The sequence below is a fragment of the Dama dama genome, chromosome 24, assembly GCF_033118175.1.
Source record: "Dama dama isolate Ldn47 chromosome 24, ASM3311817v1, whole genome shotgun sequence".
Classification (NCBI taxonomy): domain Eukaryota; kingdom Metazoa; phylum Chordata; class Mammalia; order Artiodactyla; family Cervidae; genus Dama; species Dama dama.
The window spans coordinates 60,194,018-60,214,657 of record NC_083704.1 but is presented as its reverse complement, the minus strand read 5'-3'; the positions used below and the strand labels follow the sequence as shown (position 1 = coordinate 60,214,657).

Here is a 20,640-nt window from a genome sequence, read left to right as displayed (position 1 = left end):
AGGCGGCTCCGAGGAGGATGAGGTGTCAACAGCCGACTACAAGCCCCAGCGGTTCCGCCCCTGGTGTAGACGGTGTAGACAACACCGGCTGTGGGGCCTCTGTGTCTGGGAAGTGGGGGGCCCGTTCCTGCCTCGAGGCTTTTGATTGCTATCGAACCCTGACCCCGGGAAGGTGAGGTTTCACTGCTGAGGAGCTGGAAGAACATAATCTGGGGCGTGAAGAGCAGGCGGCAGGGCGGCCTGCGCCATCACGAGGGGCTGGGGGCTGGACGGAGACCCTCCCCAACTCTGACCCGCAGCCAGAAGGAGCCTTCACAACCGCAGAGCACTACATGCAACGTGCGTCATCACTTCAGTCGTGTCCGACTCTGTGTGACCCCATGGACTGAGGCCTACCAGGCTCCTCTGTCCATGGGATTCTCCAGGCAAGAACACTGGAGTGGGTTGCCATGCCTTCCTCCAGGGGATCGTCCCAACCCAGGAGCTGGACCCATGTCTTTCAGGTCTCCTGCATTGGCAGGTGGGTTCTTTACCACTAGCATCACCTGGGAAGCCCATGCAGGAACTATCTCTACTGTCTTTATAACCTCCTGTAAACCTAGTTATTTCAAACTAAAATGCTGTTTAAAAAAAAATAAAAGATGGGACGTCCCTGGTGGTCCACTGGTTCAGAACCCACCTTGCAATGCAGAGGACGCAGGTTCGATCCCTGGTCAGGGAAGTAAGATACCACATACCGCAGAGCAGCGAAGCCCACACACTGCGTCTACTGAGTCTAAGTACCACAACTATAGATTCCGTGTGTCGCAACAAAAGATCCCACGTGATGCAAGAAACAGCCCATGTGCTGCGACTAAGCCCCGATGCAGACGAATAACTAAATCAGTTAAAAAAAAAAAAAAAAAACGCAGGGACCTTCCTGGTGGTCCAGTGGTTAAGACTCCAAGCTCCCACTGCAGGCGGCACGAGTTCGATCCCTGGTCAGGGCACTAACATCCCACGTGCCCAGCGGCGTGGCCATCAGAAAACAAATGAAAAAAGGCAAAGCAGGCTGTGCCCCTCCCACGCTCTCCAGCCTTCAGTGGCTCCCCAAGTGCCCTCAACATAAACCCAAACTTAGCTCCCAGGCCCCCAAGGCCCTGTTGCACCTGGCCTGCCCCTCTGTGGCTCCCCTCAACCCCTGTCCCGGCGGCTCCTTCTCCCGCAGCGTGGACAGGTGAGGAGGGCTGGGAGGGTGCCCTGAGGACACGACTGGACAAGCAGGAGCCGGCAGGGCCCGGCAGGGTAGCAGTGGGGGTCCAGTACTCTCGCCTGGAGAAGTCCATGGACAGAGGACCTTGGCAGGCTGCAGTCCGCAGGGTTGCAGAGAGTTGGACATCACACACACACATACACACACAGCCTCAAAAGGCAGGCCTAGACACAGGGCACTCACCGCACGCTGCTTCCCGCAGAGCTCCAGTGAGTAACCTCTCTCCCAAGCTTCCTCCGAAGCTCTGCGGTTAAAGGGGAAGGGTCCCCCAGGGCTCCGAGGGCACAGGTCAGCCCCAGGTTTGAAGCCACCCCAGTGCCCCTCAAACCCAAACTTCTCCCAACCATGTCAGCCTGCGGGGCCTCCCGGGACACGACCCCACTGAGTGACCCTCCACAGAGGGTAAACCGAGGCAGGGAAAACCTGGGCTACTGTGTGCGGGTCCTGGGAGGGGGCAGGACAGACCCAGCTCTGGGGGGGGCTCTGGCAACAGCCCCCACACCAAGGAGGAGGCTGCCTGCTGCCAAGAAAGGAAATATCAGAACCTTCCCATTGGGAGTCAAGATGCTCACTTCCTGGGGCAGGGGACGTGCAGGGCAGCGCGGGAGAGAACGGCCAACCAGGCCAGAGGACACGTCGGTCAGCAGGCCTGGCTCTGAGCCCGGGGGGGAAAGTTGGGGAAACTGAGGCACGGAGGGGGCAGAGGCTCCCTTAGGACACATGGTGCGGTTATCCCGACCTGGCCTGAGTCAGGCAGGAAACGGGCACGACAGTTTGCATGCACCCTTCCAAGCTTCCGAGGGGCCCGCCTCGGTCTCCCTGACCCCTGACCTCTGGAGCAGGGGGCTCGCCCAGCGCCAAGGGCTGAGCGGATCAGCCAGCCGGGCCGCCCTGAGCACCACGTGCCCACCCACCCCCAACGGGCACCCCTGACCTGCCAGTCTGAAGGGACGGCCCCAGGCTGGGGTCAGAGGCTGGGCCACACTGCCGACCTGCCGTGTGAGGACGCCGCGCACACACGCTCCCAGCGTGTTCCCATTTAACAGGCAGAGAAACTGAGGCTCCTGAAGCGCCAAGTCTCTCAACTCCGTGTGGGCTGCCCCGCCCTCACTGAGCCTCTGTGAAATGGGGACAGGCCCTGCACCCGCCACAGAGGCTCAGCTCACAGTAGCCCCCAATCCTGGGGGGCTACAACGTTCCCAATTAGTTCTGCAGGCCGCCGGGCAGAGGCCAGGGACGCCTGAGGACAGGAGGGCCCCCCCCCCCCCCCAGGAGCAGCCGTTCCCCTGCTCCCTGAAGTCGAGCATCGGAGGCTGGACCATCCACGCCGCTCTCGCCCGGGGCCTGCCTGGGAACTGCCGGCGCGGCCGCTGACTCAAGCAGCCCTTGTTTTGTTAGCTGGATGCGGCCCCCTGGACACCCGGCTCCCCCTTCTCGAAGCTGTTTCTCATTCCAGCCCGGCCTGGCCGCGTTTCCAGCCCTCCCCCCGGGTCCCGGAGGAGCCCAGGACGGGATGGGCAGCCAGGACTCAGGCCAAGGTGGCGGGGGCGGGGGCTTGTGGGGTTAGAGGGGGGAGTGGATGGTTCGCCAGTGGGGGCGGGGCAACTCCTTGCCCTGGGGGGGATGGGTTTGGATCCCCACTCCTTCCCCTGAAGGGACGCGGGCCAGGAGGAGCTGGGAGCAGCTGTCTCTCCTGGGGACGCTGGGCCCTCCTCCTCCAGGGGCTGAACTCACACCCTCCTGCCCATCCCCTGGGGTGCTGGCCTGGGTCCCAGAGTCATCTTACAACAGCTTGTGACCGCAGCCCAGGGCAGCGGGGTGGGGGGGCCCTGAGCAAACATCTCTGGGCCGGGTCCCATGTGCTGGAGACATGGAGACATGTCCCCTCTCCCTAGCTGCCAGCATCCCAGTCCAGGGACCGACCCTCAATGGGGAAGAGACAGCTTTACAACTACAGCGACGCACCAGCACCAGTAACGCAGCAGGAAAAAGCAGCGATGGCTTCCTGCGTGCAGAGACCTCTGTCCGGAGAACCTCACGTGCCCCTGCTACTTTACAGCAAAGGAAGCTGAGGCACAGAGAGATCAAGTGACTTGCCCCGGGTCACACCGCCAGAAAGCCGGACGTGAGCCTCACACCTGGGCAGGCTGGCTCCCGAACCCCACAGTCCCGCCACCCCCCTGCTCTGTTGGGGACCACCAACAGCTGCGGGGAATTTGGCCGCTTGGAGCTGGAGCCCATCAAGGAGCTGACCACCTCTAGAGGCTCCACCGCCTCCATCACAGACGGTGGAGGGCTCTGAGAGGGGCTGGGGGTGGAGGTGAGCGCCCACGGTGGCTGAGTTCCGTTCCGGCCCGGCCTCCGCTTCAAGGCCTCTGCCCACGGCCCGCCCCCCCATTATTTACCGATCAGAGCAGAAAGTGCTCCGTGATTAACGCCCCACCGGGGCCTCGTGGGGCCTCGTAATGGAGCTGCGAGCTTCCTCCCTCCCCCAGCGCGTGATTTATTGTGTTTCAGGGTGACGGATGGTGGACGGGGCGGGGCGAGCCTCGCTGGCCCGGCCGATCGCAGGGGCCCTGGCATCGCACTGGGGACCCAGGGCTGCAGGAGAGTGTGGGCGGCCCGGGGCCCTTCCTGGCGGCCTGCGGGGCTCAGCCCTGGCCCAACACAGGCTTTGGAGAGAAGGGACTCGGCCGAGCTCTGGGGGCAGTTGGGATCCACATCCACGTGGCCTGTGCCAGGAGACTTCCCGGGCCTGTGCCCACGCGCGCGGGGACCGGCTGGTTTCCATGGCGACCCCCCACGCCGCTGGCAGAGCCGGAGGGGCCCTCGGGAGTCACCTGGTCCAGCCCCAGTGGGGGCTCCCGCCGGCTCCAGGCAGGACTGACGCAGGGCCGGCAGCCCTGGGTCTGCTCCAGAGCCAGACCGCCTGTGTCTCACTCTTTCCCCAAGGCCTTGCTGGCTCCCCGCAGCCCACAGGACAGCGTCCAGACCCTTGGCCTGCACCCCAGGCCTCACAGACTTCTCAGCTTCATCTCTGCCTGCTACCCAAGCCATGTTCTACTGCATCTCTGGACCCCTGCCCCGGCCGTGTCCTCTGCCTGGAAGGCTTCCCCCAGCCCTATCCGTCAAAGGCTCTGCTGCAATACCCCCTCCTCCAGGAAGCCCTCCCTGACTCCCTGAGACGAGGCTGGTCAGCGTGCAGCTCTGGCTTGGGTGTTCTACCTCCTGTCTTGATCTCCTCCCCGACCATCTGGGGGCTCCTGGAGGAAGGGGTAGGGGCTGATTCATCTCTTTCGCGGGGCTGCCGGGTAACAGAGCTGAGCCCCTCTCCCCGCCACACTCCAGGACACCCTCCAGCAGCAGCAGAGACAGGCAGGGCATGTTGCCTAGGAGGTCTGGGCTCTGGTGGGCGAAGGTGGAGACGGCTGTGGTCATGGGAGCCCATGACCCAGGAGCCCTGCACCCAGGGGACCTGGTCCCAGCCTGGGACCATGCTGGGCATGGGACTCAGCAGTTCTGCTGGCCCCGCTGGGAAGTTCTCGCCACAGCCCCAGCAGGGGAGGGATGTCCCTGGGTCTTACTCAGTTCTTTCACCTTCAAGAGGGACCCACCCACCCTTCCCACTGTGACCTTGAGGGCCTCTGAGGCTCACACCCGTCAGGTCAGCATTTTCAGAGCAAATGAGGAGGGAAGGTGATGAGCATGGACTCCAAAACCCAACATCTGCTCCACCGCTGTGTGACCTCGGGCAAGTCACTGACCCTCTCTGGGCCTCTGTTTTCCCGTTCTGTAGCCTGGGGGCAATCCTAACCCCATTCTGTTTCTGGCAGGGTTAAAAGAGACACACCGCACGCAATTTGGCAAAGTACCCAACACAGAGTAAGTTCCCAGGAAGCAACAATAATAAGATAATAATAACGATGCTGTGGCTGACGGGGGCGGTTCTGGCGGCAGAGGGAGGGCTTTCCGGCCACCCGGCAGCCCAGTTCAGACTGGGAAACCGAGGCTCAGAAAGGAGAAGGGGTCCCTCAGGCTCCTCTCCTGCTCTCTACCCTCTGGCAATCAGAACCCGGAACCCGGCCTGCTTCCTTCATCTCCACGAAAACCAGGCGCCGCGGCAGTGGGCAGATCAGACTCCCGGAGAGGGAGATTCTGCAGGGCCCAAGCCGATGCACGCACGGCCTCCGCTGGACTCCAGGCAGCCCTGATCTCGTTGCCGGCCGAGCCCACTTTACAGATGGGGAAATACAGGCCCGGAGGAGGAGCGTGACTAGCTGGAGGCCAACAGGAGGAGGTGCAGAGGCAGGATTTGCATCCAGGGAGTTGGCACCAGGGTCCAGCATTGACCCGTCCACCGCTCTGGGCGTGCCTGGGTGTGGCGGGGGCAGTGACACACCCTCCACCTTCCTAGCGGGCTCCGGAGCATGAAAGCTGCCCTGCCCCAGGACACAGCATGGGCCGGGGCGGCCGTCAGGGCTGAAAGCAGCTGTCAAGTCACTCAAACCGACCACACCTCTCACTCACGCACCCGAAGGGCGAGCGCTGACAATCCCCTTCTCACAGATGAGTATCACTAGGTGCCTTCCCTGCCGCCCTGATTTCCTCAGGGGACCGGATCAGCAACCCCAGCCCCCCAGCTTGTGGCCTGGCCTCTGCAGACGTCCCCGCCAGCCTCACGCTGCTCAGGAACTGAGTCACTACAGTGGCAGCTCCCGGCTTCCATCCGGGGCCAGCTGGGAGGTGCCGTCACAGAGGGCGTTTCATGTCAAGGCAGAGGCCCTCCCAAATCTCCCGGGGGTGGGGTGGTGGGTAACTGCAGACCCCCAGCTGAGAGCCCACAGCTAACACGGGAGGACATCCACCGCGGACTCCAGAGCCAGCCAGCCAGTCTGCAGACCCTACTCTGTTAACCAGCTGTGTGAGACCCTGGGCCTCGGTTTTCCCATCTGTAAAGTGGGGACAACAGCACTCCCTGCCTCACAGGCTGGAGGCGGGTGTTGTGAGAGCAAACACACTGGTGCCTCTGAAGGGCCCGCAGAGCACTCTTCTCAGAACCGGGAACGCAGCCCCCGAGAGCCGTCCACACACCCCTCAGCCCACCAGACTGGCCGCGCCTGCAGCACCAATGGCAGTGGGGATGCCGGGCCTGGTGTATCTTGGCCTGCGCCTCCTGCCAGGGAGCCTGGGCTGGAGGGCACCCGACACTCCCCTCTCTCCCCACCACCCCGCACCCCGCTCCCCTGCAGGGCCTGCCTCAGCCCCATCTCCTCCCGCCTCTGAGCGCTCCCTGCCCTGGGGGCTGTTCCACACACTGAACACACTTTTCCAGGAGGTATTTCTCTTCTCCTGGTACCAGTACCTCCACCTGCCATGGCCTGGGTGCTTCATGTGAGATTTCAGTTCAGGAGGAGACACTGTTCCATTTGACCAGGAGAATGCAGGAGGCCCAGAGAAGGTAAATGCCTTACGTTGGGTCACACAGCTGACAGGCAGGAGGAAAAAGACTCACCACCAGCTTTACCCTCGTGTACCTGGCGGTCAAGACTGATGATGCGCCCTGGGCAGAGAGGTATGGTAACCATCTCCTGGCCCAGGAACCCGTCTGTCTCTTTAGGCTAGAAAGTCATTCTGCCAACCCCACTGGAGCCCCCATCCTAAGTCCCACCCGGTGTCTCTGCTCATACTGTCGACCACGGGGAGCTCACCCCCAGCCTCCAGCCCAACTCCAAATGGAAAGCCATCTTGCAAGCTTATCTTCCTCCACCTCCACCCTGCATTTCAGCCCCTAAATCGGTTCAGAAAACGCCTTCTTGACGACGGGCACCCACCCACTGCATGCCAGTTTAAAAACTGCCTGAGCGTTTTTTTTCCACCTTTACTATAAAAAGACACCTTGAAAATGCAACATTGACATTTCCCTGTTGGTTTTCTTTTTGATTTAAAAACACGAACCTTTCGGTCACTCAAAGGTTGAAGGGAGAGACCCAGGGAAGGGAGCTGGACTCAGCCTGCGCTCGCTGTGTTGGGGGGCTCTGTGCCTCAGTTTCCCCACCAATCGCACAAGGCGACCTCCCAACCCACTTTCAAACCGCATTCACAAACTGAGGGAAGGGATCTGATCTACACGCGATGGAGGCTCATTCATTCCCTCACTTTCTCAAAATAGTACAAAGGCCCAGATATGCCCAAAGCAATCAGTGACAAAGCTGAGGACCTCTGAAGCCCAGGGGCCAAGGTTCTCCACCTCTTGGTCGTCTTCAAGGTGGAGGGCAAGGGGCAGAGCCTGCCAGAGGAGGAGCCGGAATGTCTGAGGCCACCCTGACTGGGGTTCTGGAGTTCCAGGCCCTGAAGGAAAGAGCACGAGGGGCGGGTATCCAGAGGCCTGGAGGAGCCACCCGGCTTGGGGGTCAGACATCCCCGGAGAGGAGATGGAAGACCAGGGTTCTGGCCCCCGTGGGCAGCCCCACCGAGACCCCCTGCTGCTGCAGCAGTCAGGCCCGAGGGGGTTGGGAGGGAGACAGACTCCAGGCCCTTGGTACTCACCCCCGCCCCCGACCAAACTCACTCTCTCCCCCAGAGGCACCCGTCGCATCCCCTACCCCGCTTTCCACCCCAGCGCTGGGCTGGATAGGGCCGCTCCCTCCTCCATGCTGTCCATCCCCACCTCTGGGGCTGCATCTCTGCATGCAAACCCGTCCACAGCCCCCTGCTTCCCTCCATGCGCTCAGACCAGGCCCACCAGGCCGCTCATACCCGTCCCCCAGGAACAAGGCCCAGCTGGCTGCCCCCACGGGCTGCCCCCAGCGTCCGCCACAAGGCTCAGCACGCAGTAGGTGCTCAAGAAACATGTGCAGATGCAGGAGGGACTCACTTGCTTGCAAGACGGCACCCACCTCCTTCCTTCTCGCCCTGCTTCTCCTGTCCTCAACTAGCAACTTTCCAAACTAGCTCCGTTAAATACAACCCCAGTAACTGCAAGCACCTGCGCCCGGCACGCTGCTAGGGGCCTCACCTGTGGCATCTTATTTAATCCCGCCGTAGTCCTGGAAGGCCGGTACTTTTGTTATCGCTCCCATTCTACAGACGGGGAAACTGAGGTGCTCCTTCAGAGCGGATGCTCTGGCTGAAGCCCTTCGAGTCCCCCACTCCCTCACCCCGAGTCCCCAGGACACAGCATGCCTAGGGCAGGCCTGCCTATGCCCCCCAACCCAGCTCACACTTCCCAATCCCCGCCCCTGGCACGCTGATCACCCTGCACTGCCCCAGCCGGCCTTGCTGCTCCAGGCCCCTGGACGTGTGACCCTTGGCCTGGACCCCTCCCTTCTTCTCCTGCCCTCTTCATGAGCCCAACTCCTGTTCACCGCCTCACCTGCGCTTCGACACCACCCTCCCCAGAGGCCCCCCTCTGTGCTCCCCCATCACCGCGCCCATGGCCTGGCCCCGTGTCTGGCCCTCCGTCAGCCTGGCACGGTCCACCAGAGCAGATGGCGAGGCAGCCACCACTGGTCCCCAGCACACAGCAACACCTCAGGGACTTAGGAAACGTCTCCTGGGTCTTCAGGATTGCAGAATAAGCCAGAAGAGGTCACTGGTTGATGTCCAGGACTAAGCTCAGACGTGCTACTAACACCCTGGGGGTAGTAATAACTGGAACAGCGCACATCTACCAGGGGCCTGCTACGCGCTGGGTACTGAAAATTAACTCATTTGGTCCTTGTCAATCCTTAGAGATAAGGATTGACAGTTGGAGGGCATCACCGACTCAATGGACATGAGTTTGAATAAACTCCGGGAGTTGGTGATGGACAGGGAGGCCTGGCGTGCTGCAGTCCATGGGGTCGCAAAGAGTTGGACACGACTGAGCGACTGAACTGAATTGAACTGAACTGAATCCTTAGTGATCTAAGGTCCCCACTTTACAGATGAGGCAACTAAGCCTCAGAGAGATTAAGCCACTTGTCAAGGTTACACAGCTGGGAAGCAGCAAGAGCAGGATTTAACCCAGGGTGCGAAGTCCAAATCCTTAGCTTGTAAGGGGGGAGCGGGCAAGAATAACCACTGCCCTTCCCACCCCCCTCAGAGCAGGGCTAGAGGTCTCGACCTGGGACCCTGACACATCTGGGAATGGCCCTGGCCTGTGCCCACAGCTGGGCACGGGGAAGGGAGAGGGGTGTGACGGACACCGGGAGGGTGCCAGGCAGGGCCAGGAGTCGGCCCCACTCGGGTAGCGAGGGGGCCCTGGGCCACTCTGTCCCTGGGGCAGTGTCCCTGCCGAGGCCCTGCCCCCCAGGAAAGGGAAGCCCCAGCCCCCTTCAGCAGAGTGACTCACGGCCGCAGGCCAGGCCAGGCTGGGGACGCGGGACCGTGGGAACCAGGGCGGCTCCTGCCGGAGGGGGAAGGGAGGCTGCGGCCTGAGGAATCCCACAGATGGCCTCACACCGCGGCCCAGTGGCCGAGCAGGCCTAGAAAGGCCCTTCCAACGGGTCTCCCCTCCGGAGAGCAGGGAGACTCCCCCTTCCCCTCCGGCAGCTCTGAGACCCACCCCGGACACAAAGCTTGTGTCCCACAGCCTGGCGGGGTGCGAGGGTCCCAGGAGGGGAAGAGTGGATATCCCGAGCACGGCGCTGGGGCTCCCAGTCCGCCCGCCCGCTCACCCACCGTGACCTTCCCTTTCAGGGCAGCTGGCCAGCCGGGTGGGGGCACTGGCAGGGGCCGACCCAGCTGCAGCGAAGGAATCTGTGTTTTCTCAAAGCTCCAGTGTTGGGCACACCCACGGGGGGAAATAATTCATCTCGTGACCAGCTTGCTGGGCCCTGAGGATCACGGAGAAGGGATGGGGCAGGGCCCCAGGGAGGGCTCCTTCCCGTCCTCTCCAGGGAAGGCTGAGTTCTGCACTTGGAGAAGTTGAGGCTTCCGAGGGGAGTGGCCAGGGGTCCCCTGACTCAGCTGGGGATGGAGAACAGGGAAAAGGCACGGGGGTCCACCTCCAGGGCCCCCTGAAGAAGGGACCCCTTGCTGGCTGGCTTCCTTGAGGACCACACAGTTCCCTCCAGCACCCTTGAGTCGCGTTCAGCCCAGATCAACGCAGACATTGAACCCCCAGCCAGGACACCCCCTCGCCCCTGCCCAGCCCAGCCCCAGGTGCCTGGGCCGCATCCCCCCCCACCCCGGCTGCTGGGGTACCTGGCCCTCCCCCTTCCCTCCAGCTCCCCACTCAGGAGCTACACACAGTCCTGCTCACCTCCCTCCCCTCCTGGAGTGGCAGCTCCCCACCCCGACCACCCTGACTCCTCTGAGAGACACACACACACACACACACACACACTCTGAGCTCCAAGTCTGTAAAGCAGCAGAGGCGCGCCAGCACTCAGATGCCGAGGCCACACAGCCTGGACCCAGATCCTGCCTCTGCTCCTCCTGAGCTGTGTGAGCTTCAGCAAGTTACTTAGCCTCTCTGGGCCTCAGTTGCTTCATCCGTAAAATGGGGATGGGAACAGAGCCTATTCAAGAGGACTACTGTTTGAACGCAGAGTCACGCTCTCCTGATGTGCTTAGGAGGCGAAACCCCCACGCCGGGCGCACGCTGAATGCTCAGGAAAGGTGTGCTCTTGCCACCCGGCAGCCTCCCTGGAGCACCTATGGGCTCCCAAATGCCAGGGACCCCGTGCCGCCCACACTCGACTGCCTCCACTCCCGCCTCACCCAGCTCAGGGACACACGGGGTCTGGTGCACACACTCGTTCCTCTCCTCCCCCCCTCCCCCCACCAGCAGGGCCCTGGCACACACCTGCCACACCCGTGCACACATCTGCCAGCTCCCAAAGGCGGCTCTGATGCGTCCACACAGGCGGCCCTGAACACACCTTGGGCAGACACGGCACTCATGCGCTGTGACCTCAGCCCACTGCTACGACCCTCATTTGCACACCTAGCTCTCTTCAGAACACGTCTTTCAGATACCTCTTTAGAAGATATGCCCCTCTGGCTCTCGACAGCGCACACCTAGGCACTCACCCACAACCGGATTGGCCCTGCACACCTAGACACGTGCACCTGTAAGGGAGCGCTCTCATGGACTGCCCAACGGGCTCACACCATATTCGGGCCAGTGCCCCCCACCCTGGCTGACCCCTGCATCCTCGGGTCAACACCCGGGTCTCCGCAAAAGCACCTGCGGCGCAGGCCCAGAGTTCACACTTGGGTCCCCATACACGCACATCTGGGTCGAGGTACGCTCACACGTGACACCCGCTCAGCTGCACAACCTGCCCGGTTACGCCCTCCCGCCGGCCCCCTGGGACGGGCCCCGAGCCCCGGCGGCCTGGGCGTCCTACCTGGATGTTGCGCTTGCGCTCGCAGGCCGGCCCGGTGCCCTGCACCACGCTGTCGAGCACCGCCACCACGTCGGGCGCAGGATCCACGAAGCAGGCGTTGCGCGCGGCGCGGATTGCGGCTTGCACGTCGGCGAAGCGGAAGGCGCAGAGCGCGGCGGGAGCGGCGCGGGCCGCCGGGGTCCCCTGCGGCCGCTCGAAGACCGCGAAGAGCAGCTCGCGCGTGGGGAAGACGGACAGCAGGCGGCTGTAGAGGTCGCCGCGGCCCGCGCCTCCCGCGCACTGCAAGCCCAGCTGGATGTAGGACTCCGTGAGCTTCTTGGCGTCGCCGCCGGCGCCGCGGGGCAGGCAGATGCGCGCCAGCAGGCTCCGCGCCTGGCTCTCCTTGTCGCCCGCGCGCGCCTCGCTGTTGAGCGCCAGGTACGCGTAGGTCTGCGCGCCGGGTCGCTGGTCGGGGGGGTGCAGGAAGGCGCGGACGAAGCCCAGCTTGTGCTGCTCCTTGGCGCCCTGCTTGATCTTGAGAATGTTGTCGTCGGAGGGGTTGAGGTCGAAGGTGAAGAGCTTGGCCAAGTCGCCGCGCGCGTCCAGGGAGCGGATGGCGATCTCGGGCGTGTTCTCGAAGCGGTGGTCCTCCAGGCTGCGGTTGCGCGGGAAGAAGGCGCTGCCGTAGCCCGTGTACGTGGCGCCCACGAGCAGGCGGCTGCCCCCGGCGCCGGCGGCCGGCGGCAGGAGCAGCCCCACGGTGGACGCGTTGGGGTGGTTGGCCGCCACGTTCAGCATGCTGGGGAACACCGTGACGGGCGCGGCGGGCGGCGCGGCGGGCGGGAAGGGCACGGCCACCGCCGAGATGTTGCCTCGCCGCCGCAGCTGGCAGAAGCCCTGGTAGATGGAGCCGCACACGACCACCAGGCCCTGGCCCGGGTCCAGCTGCAGGATCTTGTTGTAGTTGTCGGTGAGGCGCCGCGGGTGCTCACACGAGGCCTGCGGGAGCTGCGGGGCGTGACACAGCGGGCTGTCGGCCACCGGGCCCACGGCCGCCTCGGCTTCCAGGCTCAGGTTGGCGCCCGACAGCTGGTAGAGGCGGTTGACGGCCGCCAAGTACACGGTCCCCGCCGCGCCGTCCAGGGCGAAGTTGTTGGTGGGCGTGGGCGAGGGGAACCGGCGCTGGATCTCCAGGGCGCCGATCCGCGCCGCCCCCAGGAGCAGCAGCAGCCAAAGCAGCGGCGGCGGGCACTGCGGGGCCCGGAATGGCGGGCGCGGCGGCAGGGGGCTGGCCGCGGCGGCCCGGGCGCTAAGGGGTGCGCCGCCCGCCGCGCTACGAGCCATCCCGGCGTGCGCGGGCTGCGCGGCGCGGCGAGTGCATGGGGCGCGGCGCGGCCGGGAGCCGGGAGCCCGGAGGCGGCAGGAGGCGGGGGGCGGGCCCGGGCCGCGAGGCGCGCTTCCTGCCCGCGCCAGCCAGCCAGCCGCCCCCGGCCCCGGCGCCCCGGCCCGGCTCCGTCGCTCCGCGCAACTCGGGGGCGGGGCGGGGGCGGCTCCGCCGCGGACACGCCCTCGGGCCCCGCCCCCGCCGCGCCCCGCCCGGCCGCGCCCCGCCTCCCGGGCCCCCCTCCCGCACGCACCCCGGGTCCCCCCGCCCCTGGCGGCCCGGGGCCTCGCCCCCCGAGGTCCCTCTCGGCTGTCGGTGGGTCCGCTGCCCGGCGCCCTGCACGACCCTCTCGCGCGGCACCCGGAGCTGCCCCCGCCTCCGCCGCTGGTTGCTTGAGTTCCTTCTCCCTCTTGGCTGCCTTGGCCTGTCTCTCGTGCTTTATTTTTCCTTCCTCTTTTCTCCCATCTCTTTCTCTGGCTCTTTTTCGCTGTGTGTCTCTCGGCGGCGTCTCCCTGTCTCTGCGTTGCCCGCCCCCCACCCCCCCAACTCCGCGCGTGCCGTCTTTCCTTTTCTTGGCCTCTGCTTCACCCACCCTCCTCTGTTCTGTCCTGGGGGGCTCCCTCCGCGCCCGCCCCCTTGGGCCCTCTGTCTCCCTGGAGCCCTCTGCCCCGTCTCATCCACCTCTGTCCACCGTCCTCACCCCCGTCCTCCCGGTCTCTCCCCACCTCACACTCCAGTCTTCTTCGCAGGATACTGTCGAGGCCTCAGACCCCACAGCCTGCGCACCCCCAGGTCAGCTGGGCAGGGGCACCACCCGCTAGATTCCATGATCTCCAGCCCAGAAGGGGCCTTGACCAGTGGCAGGGGCCTGGACTCAAGGGTCAGCATACAGATCAGCGAAAAGCAGAGAGAGACTATTTCAGGAAGGTGCAGAGCCCAAGGCACCCAGAGTGGGGCCCTGCTCCTGGGGGGGAGGGGCGGGCGGTGATGGCCCCAGGAGGCCCACAGGGTGGAAGCTGCCCTTCCACCCACTTTTTTCAGAACTCTAGAAGGATCTAAAATCCCCCTACATTTAGTGGAAGATCAGCCACATGTGGGGCTTCCCTGGTGGTGCAACAGTAAAGAATCCGCCTGCCAGTGCAAGAGATGCAGGTTTGATCCCTGGGCTGGAAGGTCCCCTGGAGGAGGACATGGCAACCCACTCCAGTATTCTTGCCTGGAGAATCCCATGGACAGAGGAGCCTGGTGGGCTACGGTCCTTGGGGTCACAGGGAGTCGGACCCGGCTGAGCGACTTAGCACGCTTGCTTGTGGGCACGGCCACAGGTAAGCCAGCCCAGGGCCTGCTTGTCCTTTCACGTGGAAGGAGCAGGTGGGCACTGGGGGCAGCAGTGGGCAGCCATGATGACCGGTCACAGGGCCTGCACGAGGCGCACACGTGGCATCTGACTACGGTGGGCGTCCAAGCAACGCTCACCCCCTACCATAAGCTATACCCAGCACGCTCTGACTCACTTGGCCCTCGCAGCCGCCTCTGAGGCTGGGATGATTACTGTCCCACCTTACAGATTCAGAGCCTGAGGCCCCAGGGGTGGAGGGACTGGCTCCAGACGCACAGCTCCTAAGGAGCAGAGCTATGATGTTTGAAAGCCCAGGTCTGCCGGCTCCGAACCCCACCCAACTCTCCTCCCAGCCCTGGCCAGCTCCAGCCTCTGAACTGGGGCGGGGGGAGGGAGGGGGTTCCCCCATGGTGCCCGGGGTCTGGACTGTGATGGGAGCATAGCCTCCCTCACCTGTTCCCACCTGGCCAGGAAGGAAGGATGGGGGTGTTTCTCGGGGCCCCGCTGGGCAGGCAGGAAAGGCCAGGCCGACAGCAGGCCCCCACTTCCCCAAACGCCCCAGCTTCCTGCCGTCAGGATGTACGCAGCAGCCTGCCTCTTTCCAAGCCCTCCGTAGGGTCTGACCGCTGCCCTGACAGCCAGCCGGGAGCACTCCACGCAGGAAGCTAGAGGTTCTGCTTCGGGGGGCCCATCCCCCGCCCTCGGGGCTCAAGGCCACTCAGGAGACAGCCTGATAAGACCCATGTCCCCACCTCCAGCCTTGGTGGGGAGCACTTACGCTTTGCCAGCTCTGGGGCAGCCTCAGTGCACCTCGCCCCCCTCCCCGGGCCCCCCTCCCTCCGTCTAAATGCCACCCCATCTCATCCTCCTCAGCCTTCCCCACCCATCTCTGGTTCTGTCTGCCTCCTCGCTCCTCCCGGTCTCCCCCGTTCTTTGTCCCCCACCCCCCATCTCTCTGTGTGGGCATCTCTCTGTCTCTCTCAGTCTCCCTCCCCGATCTCCCAACCCCTCTCTCTCTCCACCCCCTTCTCCCCTCCCAGCTTCCTTCCTGTCTCCCGGCTCATCTTGCCACATCCTGCAGCTCCCCCCACCGAGCCTTGAGGAGAATGCTCTCCGTGGTCGCAACTTCAGTCTGGCGCCCGGTGGATGGTTCCGGGCGCTCTGGACACTAAACTGCCTGCCAGGCCAAGGGCTGGGTGTCCGGAGCTGCCGGGGAGCCGGAGCTACGCAGGGCCAGGTGAGCCGCGGAAGCCACGGCCAGAGTCCAAACGTCTTCACGGAAGCTGGAGGTGGAAGTGCTGTGTGGCCTAGGGCAAAGCCCCTGCCCTCTCTGAGCCCGTTTCCTTGTCTGTAAAATGAGGAGGGTCATAATAGCCCTCCAGCCCCTGGGAGGCTGTGGATGTGAAGCCAGCCCAGTGCTGGGCACACAGCAGGCCCTGGGTAACTGTTTGCTTCTTCCCTTCTATAAGGGTCCCGTGGCAGCTCGCAGACCCACTCTCCACCAAGAGCAAACGGCTGTGCCCCAGCACTGCCCCGCACAACCTCACACCATCCTCATAGCCAGCAGAAAACGCAGGGGTCATCAAACCCATTTCACAAATGGAGAAACGGAGGGGGCATGAGCGGGGTGAGGATTTGAACCCAAATTTGTCTCCAGATCATATGCTTTTCCCCCTCTGCCCGTTCATCAGCTGGGAGCTCCCTCAGGCCATGACAGATTGTGGGGGCGGTCACGCTGGACCCCCCCGCTGGGCAGAGAGGTGCTGCTAACTGCAGGCTGAGAGAAGGAAGGAAGGAAGGAAGGAAGGAAGGGAAGAGCCCATATCTCCCCTGGTCAGCTAAGAGGCGGAGGGGTAGGGGGTATCCTCTGAAAAGGGATTTTAGAGGGAACACGGGGGAGATGGATGGTCCCCAGGCAGGGGGTTTAGGTGGTACCCACCAGCAACCCACGCTGGGTTAACTAACCCAGATTAACCCACCCTGGAGTGGCTGCCAGCTACGCCAGCTCACACTGTGATCCAGGCCCTTCTCCGTGTCTGCTCAAGAGGAAGTTTCTGCTCGGGGCCCATGTGTCTTTAATACCTCTCTAACATTTGTCACTGTCCATTTTTAATAGAGATGAGGTCTCAAGCTCAGCATTCTAGAATTTTGCTTATAGCTCCTTGTTTTCTTTATAACATTGGCACTTATTTTATGGCTTGGGCAAGTGAGGCTGCCTTTCCAAGTATAATACCGATGTCAGGCTTGCTTGATAAATGCACTTATGGAAGTCTTTAAAACATGGGTTGATTTAAAGACAAATAGGGTCATAATCCAGGTGGTGTGAAAAGTCTTAAAATTTGGGAAACACTGATAGAAACCAGTGTGCTTGGAGACGAGGACACGGTGTCCCACACGGGGCAGATGCTTGCCTGGACACCCAGGGGTCCAGCGGCCGGGCCGGCCCAGAGGAGGCGGGGCCTGGGCCTTTCCCCATCCCCTGGGCCGAGGTGGGGGGTGGGGGGTTCCCCATCCTGCCCCGTCTGTCCTCTGCTCTCTGGCCGCCCAGGGCAGAGCACGAGGAGGAGGAGGAGGAAATGTTTTCCTTCTTCAATTGGAAAAAATAACAGTGGGGCCAGGGCTGACAGGGAGGAGGGGGCCCCTGCCCTCCCGTCCCTCCGCCGGCCTCCTCCGTGAGCGCTTCCCCTGCAGGAAGTGATCCCGACACGCCCCCTGCTCCGCGCACTGCCTTGGTGACAGGGACAGAGTCCTCCAGGACAGCTCAGCACCCCAGCAACCTGGGCCCCCCTGCAGCTCCTCCTTGGGGCTCTGCCTGTCTCACTCCCCCTGGGACCAAACCTGACAGGTGGGTTTTCTCAGCTCCATTGTACAGATGGGAATCCTGAGGGTCAGGGAGGTGCCACCCTCTGCCCACAGCGGCGCGCCTCAGCGGCCTCTGAACCCCGCTCTGGGCCACTGTGACCCTCTACCTGCCCTGGCATTGGGAAGACCCGAGGCCCAGCTGTGTCTGCCCCAGCCGCCTGGGTGAGCTTGGTGGCAACTGCCTCTCTTTGAGCCTCAGTTTCCTCATCTGGCAAAGGGGAATGTAAGCCAGCTCACAAGGCTGCAGTGAGAACGGAAAAACCCATGCGTCAAAGGCCTGGCAGGTCAGGAAGTAGGGTGTCCAGTGACTTTCCAGCTCTGGATCACAGGGGTCCTCTCCCCAGCCCCTCAAATGGGATCATCTGTACCCCACTCGGGAGAGGCCCCCAGACCCAGATGACGACGTCACCCTCGTATCAGTTGCCACTGAGACATGCTGTCGATACCACCCGTTACCCACCCGGATGCAAGAGATCACCTCTGTTAATCAACCTTCCGCCCAGTCTCCCTCCCCTCTTCTCATCAACCTGCATGCCAGGTTCAGAGACGCCTAGCGGCCTGCCTGAGGTCACACAGCAAAGAGGAGGCCCGCAGTGGCCCCTGCCCCTCCACACTGGGTCTCCCATCGCTGTCACCGCGTCCTGCAGGAGGGGACAGGGTGGGGCCGGGTGGCCCTCGAGTGGCAGCGTGGGCGGGGCCGCAGGACCCGTGACCGTCCTCGGTTTCAGCTACAGACCCCTGGTGCTGCTGGGGAGGTTGCCCACCCATGGCCAGCTCTGGGGAAGACCGGGGGGTGGACCCTTTTCAGGGTCCTGGAGCATTCTGTCCCCCGGGATGGATGCCCCCCCGGGGGGGGGGGGAGGGTGGGGAGGGGGCGGGTAGACTTCTAGGTCAGATGTCAGGGCTCCCGAGGGGCACCCACCCTCGCCTCTGACGAGCCCCCTGCCCGCTTCTCTCTGTCTTTGTCTCCCCGAGAGGCTGGAGGAAATGGTTCTCATTCCTGCGTGTGAGAGACGCCCTCTCCCGACTCTGGGCACAGCCCTGCCCTCTGGGGTGGGGACCCGGAGCCCCCGCGCACCCATCCCGGGCGCCGGGCCTGCCAAGCCCCCGCGTGGCCCCTTTGTGCTCTGTGAGCCGGATAATGGGCGGCATTCTCAGACGTCCAGTCATGGGTCTGGGCCCGTGAAAGGACCCCGGCCGGTCCACACTGAGGCCTCTGTCCGGCAGCGGTGGGGGGGCCAGGGGCAGGGCTGCCCCGGGGGGACCCCACCCGCATTCTCAGGCTGTTGCCCGCTCCAGGGGGCCAGCTGCCTGGGGCAGGCCATCCCGGAACAGAGGGGAGATGCCCCGCAAATGGAGCCCGGAGGAGGCAGGGGAAGCCCAGAGCCGGACAGGACGCTGCTGGTCACTGAACCGTCACGGGGGCTGAGCACCTACTATGCGCCAGACACGTCCCGGTCAATCCTCACGGACGCCATCGTAGGGCGGTGCTGGTGATCCCATTTGATGGGTGAGTAAACTGAGGCTCAGGGAGGCAAGGCAGTGGTCCTGGATTTGAACCCAAGCCTGTCTGGCCATCCTCATTCCAGCGGATTTTGAGTGAGCACCTACTGTATGCCCCGGGACCCAGCCAGCCGTGACGATGCCTTGAGGATACACACGGGAGCGTTCAGGCAACCAGGCCCCTGGGGGCAATCAAGGCAGGCTTCCCAGGGGAAGGGGCACCCCAGCCCCGGGGTTTACAGAGCCCTTACAGGATGACTCAGGATTGAACGTGAACTTCCTTCACACCGCACGGACTGTCAGGCCCATTTACGGGGGAGGAGAAAAGGGAAGTGACTTGCTCGGGGCCACCCCGCTGCTTAGGTTGGAGCGGGAACTCCTGGGTCTGGCTGTTCCCTCTTCTCCACGAGGGAAGTCCAGTCAAAGCTGTGCCGTTGTCATCCTGTGGTCCTGGGTTCAGATCCGTCTGCTTCCCATGCGCGTGACCCAGGGCGAGTCCCTTTGGCTCTCCAGGTCTCAGTCTCCACACCAGTGTTCTGTTCAGTCCAGCCGCTCAGTAGTGTCTGACTCTTTGCGACCCCATGGACTGCATGCAGCAGGCCAGGCTAGCCTCCCTGTCCATCACCAACTCCCGGAGTTTACTCAAAGTCATGCCCATTGAGTTGGTGATGCCATCCAGCCATCTCATCCTCTGTCGTCCCCTTCTCCTCCCGCCTTCAATCTTTCCCAGCATCAGGGTCTTTTCCAATGAGTCAGTTCTTCACATCAGGTGGCCAAAGTATTGGAGTTTCAGCTTCAGCATCAGTCCTTCCAATGAAATGGGTCTAAAAGTCCCAGCCCCTCCAGGCCATGTGGATCAAAATGAGATATTCCCTAGAGAGTGTGGAGCAGCCAGCCATTTGGCCTGTGGTAAGTAATCAATCACAAACTGATCACTGAAGTCACGATAGTGAGGACACGTTGCCGCTCCCTGCATCCCTCCAGCTCTGGCTTCCGGCTGCCCTGCCCTGCCTGCCTGGGTGGAGCTCAGAGCTGGCTTGGGTGTCAGATGCCCACAGAGGCAGCTCTTCCCTCTGCCTCCTCCTCCTCCCCCTGCAGCCAGGGCCTCATTTCAAGACCCTTTTGTCCTCTCCAGACTGCATGCTCCTCTGAGCCTCAGTTTTCTCATCTGTAAAATGGGACAATGCATCTGCCTCCCAACAGAGTTGGCCCGTGATGTTTGGTCTCTGCTCAGGACAGAGTTGGGTCTTTCCTCAGTGGCTCCCTGGAGTCTGCTTAGTAGGTGTCCCCTGGGCCTGGCCTGCAACTGAACCAATTCTGAGATCCCTTCCATTCCAGTGGAGTACGCACAAGAACCGGAAAGTCCTCCTGGCTCCAGGACAGGGCAGAGATGCTCTCATTGGCACGCATGTGTGGGCAAGGCTGGCGCGGATGAGCAGGGCCCAGTCTCACTGGCCCTGTGGCGTCTCTAAAGAGAACCCAGTGTCCGGAGAAGACGTGCGTCTTCTCTTTGCTCAGTCACTTTGCCCGTGTCTCTCCAGACCCAGCCCAGATGTCGCTTCCTCTGGAAGGTCTTTCCTCTTGAGCTCCCAGGCATCCCTCAAGGTCTAGTCTACGCTGTCTTTCTGAGAAGAATACGTTGAGTCCTTCCAGAGGACTTCCTGGAGCAGTATCAGAAGCTCTTCTCATCAAGCTGCTCATCACAGGAGGAGAGCATCTGTCCTCCCTAGCAGACTGGGTGGTCTTCCCGGGTGGACACGTGATCACAGCCTATAAACGTTAGGATGGATGGATGGCTGTGTCCCCCACCTAGGACATCTACCGAGCAGACGGGATGGTCATGCTGGCTGCTGGAGGCCCCTTCCTGGGCGACGCCAGACAGACTCTGCCAAAGCTGCCTCCACGACCCCCATTTTGTCCACATGGCCACGCTGCCCGCCCCCCTTCACAAGACCAGGCCATCTTGCCCTCAAGGTGAGCCCGC

General features: G+C 63.1%; 1 protein-coding gene across 1 annotated transcript in view; it reads right to left on the bottom strand.

The window, feature by feature from the left end:
* PLXND1 (plexin D1) overlaps positions 1–12,912 on the bottom strand; it is a 47,972-nt gene extending 35,060 nt beyond the window's left edge. Inside the window, exon 1 of the mRNA XM_061128895.1 lies at positions 11,590–12,912. Coding sequence (XP_060984878.1) covers positions 11,590–12,912 — 1,323 coding nt within the window. The remainder of the gene's footprint in view (positions 1–11,589) is intronic.
* Between the last annotated feature and the right edge of the window lie 7,728 nt (positions 12,913–20,640).